Here is a 9,855-nt window from a genome sequence, read left to right on the forward strand (position 1 = left end):
TGGGAGGTCGTTGACGTAGATCAGAAACAGGAGTGGTCCCAAGACGGAGCCTTGAGGAACTCCAATGGAGACCGGCGCTGGAGAGGAATAGGTTGAGCCTATTCTGAGTTACAAGCATCAGTCATTATGATTTTCGACCAAGAGGGAAAAAATTGCGTCCCTGAAGAGCAAATACCCTCACAGAATTGGGTGTTCACAGAGCAAGCCTCCTGAAAACTAAGAGGCAGGGAACAAGAAAGGAAACAAACAAGGACCCGGAGAGTTTCTTAGGGAGTGAATTTGGCGATACATGGCAATAAAGGGAGTATTTCATCCCCATATTAATTCCTGTAAACTCCACCATTCGATGGCACTCGTTTGCTTCCTCTATCTGAATTAGCCAGCAGAAACTTTTGAAACGCCCCCGAGTGCTTTTACCTCCATTCATGCACCTCTGTCGATTTGGTCGCCAGCAGCTAAGTCGGAGTGCTGCGAAACAGGTCATAGTGGCAGGACGCCTGACCAGATAGGGCAAAGAAATACGCACTTTCGTCTCGGGAGCATCATGTAAGTGACCAACACCCAAAGCCTCATTGAAGGCTCGTTTCAAAAACCGGCAGCTTAAAAGAGCTTCTGAGGTCTGTCCTGCGATCTCTAGGTTTCACCAACAAACTTCTACAAAAGGATATACGGACCACTTTCCACTGCAAAACGCGCTTATCGAGCTACAGGGGCAAAAGCTTAACTGCCTCACCACAACTCTGTTCGTTGAAGAGCTACACTGGGTTCCATGGCCTACAAGATTGCTCCGGAACGGGTCCTCTAGCTTAACCTGGTTGAAACTACACATGGTAAGAAAGAAGGCTACCAAATTTTCAAGATTTCTTGATTTCGCCTTCGGCCTTTCCGGATATACCCCTATGAGCCCCTACACCCTGTTTATATCCGGCCATGGTTGGTATGGCTTTCGCCCGTGGTGTCCTCGCTTCAAGTGCGAGTGTGGATTAGCAGAAGCAGAAGGCAGCCAATTTCATATGTCGGCAAACTATCGTGCGACGTAAAGCCCGCGAATCTGAATATTTGTTCCATGACATACCGAGGCTGCGTGGTCACATTAGATTGACCGGCCAGCGCCTAGATAAAACAACCCACATCCGCCGCCTGCTTATGCATGTAAATACCGATATTCAGAAACTCGGCAGGAGAAGGAGCTTCGGTAGTCTAGAGTACGGTCCACCGGTGTTTTTGAACCTGTCGCTTACGTGCGGGCCAATCCAGAAATCGTTGCGAATTCACCCTGATCAGCATCTCCAGGAAACGCATGCTTGTTGTATTATTTGCTCAATGACGGAGGCACTCACGACCCTGTCCCGCAATACAAAAACCCCGAGGACGGGATTCTCGTCCCTAGGATTTGTGAGCGATCGGGAAGAAATATTGTTTGGTATATTCACAATATATAAGAGCGTCCACAAACGACAAACACCATAATGTGGAAATTCCAGCTGGTATATGCGCCATTTGCGATGTTCCTCATAACAACGCTTCATTATAGTTTGTTGTAAAGTGGGAACGGTCAAAAAGATGACTTAAGCTTCCCGGTAAATCGCTTTACAGCGTCTACGTCCATCTGGATATTCTACATCCATTTGGGGATGCACTCTAGGCCTTTGCAATGTTTACGTTAGTCCAGTCGGTGAAACTTTATTATCGTATGTTACCTGGTCGATTCGAAATTCTCATGGATACATGTAGTCGTAAAGTGCATGATCAACCTTTCGGAAGGTGAGCTAGTATTTGCTAAAAATGGAATCTTCAGTGGGATCTCAACCGCAGTTGAAACAAGTAACAGGCAGCTGAACACATGTGTAATATGTGAGTCGTACGCGGATAAAGTTCCGTTTAATGGTGGTGGTGGCCAAATTCCCTTAAACATTAATTTCATTTGAACAACAGACATGCTATCTAGCTGGTTTGTGACCACAAGTGTGGCGACTGGGAAAGTTTAATCCCTGTTTCAGCATTGCAGTAATGTTGAATCAGCCAGTTGGTAAGCCCATAGAGATCTATGTCATATTCAGTTTGTCTAGATTGCCCTGGTCAGATTATTCTAAAGGAGACTATAAAAACGAGCATCTGATTGCGTGAAACCTTATGGGCTGAACCACACAAAGACAGGTGCACCCTTTCCTTCTTCATTAAAACAGCTCACATGAAACCTCGGAGAATATTATGTTCTGCTTGTAGCCAAAACCATAAACTCATCCAATTCGCACCATGACGTGGAGGACAGAGGCTCCAGTGGCTCTAGGTGTAAACAAATCTGTGCCACATTGGTGCGCTCGTGCGGCAACCCACCGTTCTAAGACTAGAACACGGTTTTTTATGTCGTTTTCTCTGGGCATCCTTTTGTTGTTGCGCACATGATTCTGAAATACACACGCGGGATTAAACTTTTTCGTAATTACTCTCTTCGGATCACACTAAGCCAGACGTTATATTTGCTACGTTCAAGTTCCCGTAATCCGCGTAGCTGTTATTATGAAAGCATGTCTTATGATTCAAGCACCTTCCAATACAAATGCACCCCAAGTCATGAGGTACCCCCGGTCCCGTGTTGATCGCTCTGGATTTGTGCAATAATTGCATATAGCCCAAGTAATATCAACTATGTATTCAACTGCATAGTTACCTAGTAAGCAGTTGCAAGAAGACTGAATGAGTACTTCTGGTTAAAGTTCTCCCACGATCTTGGCCTTACCTCATTTGTTTTATGCCATAGTATCGCCGTGGTCATTGTTGCATTGAATCCGAGAGGCAGCTTTTGCTACCCCAGCATCTGATGACGATATTAACAATGTTTATTCCCAGCTTGTCCGTTGCATACCGTTAGGCGTGATTGCAATGTTACGGTCAGAATAAAAGCATGACTGGAGGTGATTGTGGACACAGGAGTTTAGGCAAAGGGACAGCACCTTGAGGGATTGACATTATCTGATGTAGGCATGATCACCACGAAACCGGCACCGGCAAAAAGCATAGTTACTATGCGTATTGCAGGGAATATCAAGGAAATTCAGGTCGTTAGGATATGATGATGGAGGGCAGAAAAACAAAGCGAAGAAGGGCAAAACAAGGGGCTTCCTGCCTGACACATGACAAGAAGGGTGTTGCGGTGAAAAATGAGAAACAGAACATTGGATCTGGTGAAGCGGCGTCATCCAGCCGGTCAAATTGAATTGAAACCCAAAACTACCACTAAGGCTCCGTTGCCCTGGACCGTTAGGCTCATGGCCAGGGTCACAAAGAGCGCAAGTGAGGACGATGAAGTTGAGGGATTAGCAAAGCAAATAAGTGGTAACAGAAATTCAGAAACACCTACCACTAAGGCTCCGTTGCCCTGGACCGTTAGGCTCATGGCCAGGGTCACAAAGAGCGCAAGTGAGGACGATGAAGTTGAGGGATTAGCAAAGCAAATAAGTGGTAACAGAAATCTCAGAAACACGGGGTACAGAAAAACTGAAGAAAATTGCTGGTGTTGCTCTTGTGGAGTCTTGCATAATGGTTTTTTAAGGGTAGGATGACGGCAACACACGGTCTGGAACAGGAACTGTACAGAGAGCTATTGAGTTTTGCGGGAAGCACAGGCACAGTGGATGGTTAAATTATAGCGAAAGGTTACGGAGATTGAATAAACATGTTATGAGTGTAGCTGGGGTCATATGGGGAGCTTGTCCTTATTTTCAGTCAACGAAAGAGGTAAGCGAGAGGGTACGGTTGAGAGAAGCGAGGAAATCTTCGCGTCTATGCTATCAAACTGGGTATAGCAGCGCCGAGCCGTCGTTGACATAACGTACTTCGGTTTTTGGACAGTACCAACTAACCCAAATGCCACCTTTTGAATTGTGTGCCGGTAAAGAAACTTGGAGTGGTCCTGTGGCGGAAGTTATGCGAATACCCGCCGATAAACAGTTGGCAAATCCCTGCTTAGAATTTCTTTCTTTCTTCTATTCCGGTTTTAAAAAGGTCATAGATGCTTCTGAAGCAAAAGAAAAGGACGTTTGTTGGGTACCACAACAACAGAATGGTCTCACACTTGATTTATATAATATCACGTCTCTCCTAGACATGTGCCTGTTGTATAGCGACCTTTGTAGCTAGTTTGAGTAGCTCAAGGAAGGAGGGGTGTCAATTGTGTAGATGAGTGCTTCACTCTTTGGTCTATCCAAAACAATTGGTTACCTGTGCACTGATTTCTGTTGTTCGTCATTCATGTGAATACCATTGCCATTAACACAAGTTATCACTTTCCTAAAATAGAAAAATGTGCCGAACCATTCTTCCAAACAAGCTACCGAAGAGCTAATCGTAAATTAGTCTGGAAAGGTAAAGCGCATGTCAGCGAACTCGTCAAATTTCATATTCCTATTAAAATAGAGTCTCGGAGATGTTCCATTCTGCCCCAGGTTGTCGTGTGTCGCTAGAAGTCACAAAAGTCAAATAATGAAAATCATTGTCGCGCTCACTCAGTATGTGACTGCAGTTCAACTTGCAAGCTGCAGTTGCTGTGTCTGACCGCTACGCATAGATATCACCACGAAACGTCTTTGTAAGACTACGTATTTGTGATCATACAATCGTGGTCATGTGATGGTGGTCACTCCACCAAAGAAAAGACCACTATCTTTAATAAACTGTGCGGCCTGACTTATCCGGATGGAATACATGGAATCCAAAGAAAAAATCCTAGCCTGGAACGTCGGTTTCTTTGGGGCCGCATTAGTTTTTCCCATAAACTTCCAGCCATGAGAGATTAGCGTCAGCGTGGGATATATTGCAGCCTAGAAGAGAATGAGCGCCGCGGAGACTTACCACAGTGCATTGTGCCATCAGTTATGCAACATAACCCCGATCAACGCATTTTTTAATGCAACGCGCGCTGGAATACTACTTGTCACTCATCCAGCCATCAGCTTGCTTCAGTTTGATCGATGCAAATTATCGTCTGCATTTTTTTCCTGGTGATGTGCATAGTGCTACACAGCTTACCTGCGTGCGTCGTCTTTTAACTCCACTGTGAAATTCAGCAAGCACACTAAGGATGATCACTGTTCTTGAACGATCCACTAGTTGTGAGATATTTGAAGAATCCTCATGAGAACCAGCCGTTCCAGCGCAGAGGTGTAGTGTTCGATGCTCCATTAAGGAAAATACAGCTGAAACTGCTGTCACCTTTGGTGGAAATGAGAACACGAATGCGTGGCACACAGTGCTTCATCTACACCAATAAGCTTTCATTATTGTTCTGATTACACTGACAGAGCATCTAATAGTATAGTTCAAATAAGGGCAACACAATGAGCCTGAGTTTGCCACTCATTCCTGATTGTTTTACTCTGTACTATTTCTTTGACCGGACGCAAATGACACGCGTCAGCAGTAGCTCATAGTTGCCTTTCAAAAGTCAAAAATCTGTCACTTATCTCCAAAAGTATCCATAACAGTGAACGGACCTTTAAATTGGCAATACTTTACCAACAACAGAATATAAATTACGCGCCTAGAGGTGAGCCGCTGTTAGATGCAATATTGGTTAGTTGCCCTTGCATAACAACTTTATTGGCTGATGTGCGGAAGCGCCTGCGCGAGCAACGCTTTTTTTTCTATGCAGAGATCTCATTTTTCAGAATAAGCAAGGCTTACCAAACAAACTCACTCGAATTAGGATGCGCCAAAAGGCCGTCTGATTGCAAAGTCTCAAAAGCCGGCGGAAGGAGGACGCACAGCCATGAACCTGGAAAAGGTTAGCAGATTCCTTGCTTTTACTCACGATAACGAAGCTATTTCTACCAAACGCTAAACATGCAACCCGGTCCCAGATTTACCTTGAAGGCATGCAAGTGTGTGGGAAAACGTATAATGGAACAAAGTGGTGTGGCCTGACCCAAATTTCCGCCACGAACTTCCGTTACTGAGTCCTGACGTCGGCAGCCTTATGCAAAGTCTGAGCCAGGAAGTGAGTAGGCATAAAAATTTAGGGGCACTGAAAGCTCGTAACTGACAAAACTGCTCCGGGATTTGCGCTAGTTTTAGGGGCCGATGTATCACTGGAAGTACACGTGAAGTTTCACTCTGTCTGAAAATTTAGGGGCACTGAAAGCTCGTAACTAACAATACTGCTCCGGGATTTGCGCTAGTTTTAGGAGGCGATGTATCACTGGAAGTACACATGAAGTTTCACTCTGTCTTTCGTAACTGACAAAACTGCTCCGGGATTTGCGCTAGTTTTAGGGGCCGATGTATCACTGGAAGTACACGTGAAGTTTCACTCTGTCTTTAAATATTTCTCACTTTTTCTTTCACATTTTGTTTTCTTTTTAACTTATTTTCATTTTTTGATCGCATTTATTTTTTTCTGAACAGTATAGTTGTAACCGAATTTTTCCTCCAAGCTGGTGGTGCACATCGCTATATAGGTCTTGATTGTTTGTTGCCTTACCCAAGGACGTTCACAGAATTTTACTTATAAATTTCGGCACGTACGGAAACATCATTTTTGGCCCGCCCTGACACCCAACGTGTTGCATTTCGTGTCATTATTCGCAGCCATTTGTATTCAGACACACCTTAAAGACCTTGATTTCCGGTGGTTATAATATTTTCAAAATTAGTCATGATAGCCTCCGATGTCCCATTGATGCCTTCCAATTCTGTTGTGCCCATGACATAAGATCAGTTAACGTTATACAAAGAAGAAAAATCGAGTCAGAAATCCTCCAGAAATTGCTTTTATTTGGCCAACAGGCATACTGGATAAATTGAAAGCCTGCCACACTCACCGGCAAGCGCTGACCATGCTTGCCGTTCCAATGGAAGTATCTGACAAATATCAACATGAGATCAGAGAGTTTTGTGTTGTATCTTAGTCGTATTACTGAAGTGGTGTTAGTGGGTGGAGAGTTATTTTATTCATATGCTCATTACTTTCATTCATCACGACCGTTGTTTGAGCAACTCTGTAGGGGCCTCGAAGTGCACTCCGAAACTGTTCGTGCACCGGAGGATATGCAATTTTTTGAACTGAACCCTGCGCGTCATTTAGTGTCAAGAGTATAAGGCCATTCAGCACATTTTGGACCTTTTGTCAAACCTGAGTACTTGCATTTAGGACAGTTTAAGCACTTTGTTAAATGTTTTACCGTAAAATAGTGTATCTTTTGACCTGTTAGCTCTCTCGCTGAAGGATACAACGGCCACAGAGACTGCTCTGCAAGATTCTCGCAATTGCACACAACTTTATAGCAGACTTCGATTTTACCAGAATTATTTTAGGATGAAGACGAAAATGCACTGCAACAAATCTTCCTAACGCGGAAGTTGTACCTTTTTCTTTTAATCATGATTACGGCGAAAACAGTGGCCAGCCGCCGTCCGATTCGGGCAACTTGTCAACCTACCCGAAGTATTTGGCGAAAACAGGTTTTTCGCCCAAGTCACGTTAAAGCTCTTAACCGTTTGACGGTTACGACGGGTTGTGTGAAAAATGACGGTAGCTCTATTTATAGTGCTTTAATTGGCTCCCCACTCTTCGCCTCATTTGTTATCGTAAAGAAAACACATACCCGAGTTTTAAGTCAAACGACTGCCGTTTGAATAATTTGACAGCCCATTGGAAATCGCTCCATGTCACTCCCTTGAGTCATGCTTGAGGACCAAATATAAGGCAAGAAAATCTTCGGAAGCATTTAGTATTTAATTCAGTAGCATCAGAATTTAGCTTCAATTAGTGCAAGGAATTTAAGTTGCCGCAGTTAACGGAATGACCAAGCCTAGTGCAGGCAGGCTAGAAACTATAACCCCGAAACCGTTATCATTTTGTCGCGGGGTCAATGAAGTAGACATATGTGCTTGTCGCGCAGCTTTTCTGCTTAACCGGTACCGACTTCTTGATTGAGAAACTGTTGTAATTTGCTGCACGGTAGCGCAACTCTTTATCGGTCCCTTGGCTTCCTGCCCCGACCACTAGGGTATATCAAAAGGCACGGTAGCTCTACAGAGCCCTTTATGGAGACGAAGGAAAATTATTACAACTGTACTTATAGAGTAGTCATAGAGTGTTCCACAAGGTTGTACTAGAGACACCGTGAGGATGGCAAGAAGCATCCCGTCAAGGATGCTCGACCTGGATTGGCTGGCGTTCTGAGCAATCAGGTCACGCCTTCGTTTGGCCCGTGTCCTGCAGGTGACACATCCGTCCAAATGATACGATGCATGGTTAGTAGGGATTGCTGGCCTTCGAATAGAAACACACCTGGCGAGCTATCCGCCAGTTAATTTGGCGATTTACGTCAGAAAATGTTTGCTCAGAAACAGCCAGAGAAATGAGTAACGAAACAATTTTATTGTAGGGATGACAACCCAGGGGTTCTTCAGCCCGCCGACGAACCGTTGCCATCATCGCCTCAGCGCCAGCTATCTACCTCTTCATTAATCAGGGGAAATTTTCTTTTCTTTAGTTTCCAAATCCGCTCCTCTCCATATTCCCCTTGTTTCTGGGGGATGATTCCAATGCGATGTTTTACCCACCTGTCCACCAGCAATGAACTTGGTTATCCACAATATGTTGCATTCCATACTGACTTTTCAGAGCTCAAACTGATTGATACAAATGAGACCATTCTGCAACTCGCGAGCAGCTCATCAATTGAAGATTAACTGTGTCGTCACAAGTAGACGTTGGCCAGAACGAAACCTGCAAATACATCGTCATCATCGACAGCGTGACATCCTCGTTCAACACCTGTGCTTCAATGCTGTATAGCCATGATATATTTAAAAACCTATTGTAAAGAACGGAATAAAGGTGGATGAGGAATGGACTCAGCGCCGGCCTACTACAATCATTCCGAGGTGCCTGCACCTGCAGACATTCACTCAGGCAATCTAGATGGGAACTGACAACAAGAACTTCACCGACATCGGTCGGCAGCCGTATCCTGTAGTGTCGCTTTCTAATTACCCAGTTACCAATAAGCCGACACCAACCTACACGAGTTATGGTTCTAAGAGAGCCATTGTCGAACACTTGAATACGTCTCAGTTCCGCCGCTAGAACAGGCTAAGTCTCACAGCCATGCAACAAAACATCTCGCGCTGTAGCTTGATACACACTTCTCCAGAGATTAAGGTGTCCCAAATTGGCAACGGCGACTCGGACCTCGCAGATTCGTGCACTGACTCTATCTGTCACACGACAATCAGAACTGATACATTTTCTAAGATATGAAAAAAGATTCACATGGCCCGGCGTTATGGTAGCTGTCTGTACCATGTATCATAAAATCCTCACGCTATATCCCGTGGCAGCATCTTGTATTTTGACGTTTAGTGACGACATCCCTAGTATTCTCGGCCGCCTTTCATGCCTCTACATGTTCCCCCTTCCTTTTTTGCTAACTGGACAGCGTCTTCCACCATCATTCTGGGAAATTTGTGTGTGGTTGCATTTGAATGATGTGCAGCTTGGTTTAAACAGCACGTTGGCTTTCCTTACACAGAAGTACAGGCGTACTTGAGCAAATACCCTAGAATTCTTTGGGTAACGCAGCCAAAAGTAAGCATCATGTATGCTCACAGGTTGCGAGGTAGTTGAGCAAAACGATGCGACTGTTGGATAACTCAGCCAACACCGAGTAGCCAGCCACTCTGCTAGAGCACATAGTCTGCACGTGAGTTTCGGTGGCAGTATAGAGGTTTTCTATTAGGCTGTAACATTTTAACGAAAATGCGACTTTGAAAGTGAAGCCTCGTTCTTCAGGTTTACTACTCTTGATGTGGCTCACAATGTGCACTCTGCAGAAAGATGATCCATCTTCT

The 9,855-nt window shown here is 44.6% G+C and overlaps 1 protein-coding gene across 1 annotated transcript in view; it reads left to right on the forward strand.

The window, feature by feature from the left end:
• Positions 1–3,161: 3,161 nt before the first annotated feature.
• Positions 3,162–9,855, forward strand: part of T265_02355 (hypothetical protein) — a gene marked incomplete at both ends in the record, with an annotated part of 9,713 nt that continues 3,019 nt past the window's right edge. The window contains one exon of the mRNA XM_009166569.1: positions 3,162–3,420. Within this exon, the coding sequence (XP_009164833.1) occupies positions 3,162–3,420 (259 nt within the window). The remainder of the gene's footprint in view (positions 3,421–9,855) is intronic.

The sequence above is a fragment of the Opisthorchis viverrini genome (genome assembly GCF_000715545.1).
Source record: "Opisthorchis viverrini unplaced genomic scaffold opera_v5_28, whole genome shotgun sequence".
In the NCBI taxonomy this organism is placed as follows: domain Eukaryota; kingdom Metazoa; phylum Platyhelminthes; class Trematoda; order Opisthorchiida; family Opisthorchiidae; genus Opisthorchis; species Opisthorchis viverrini.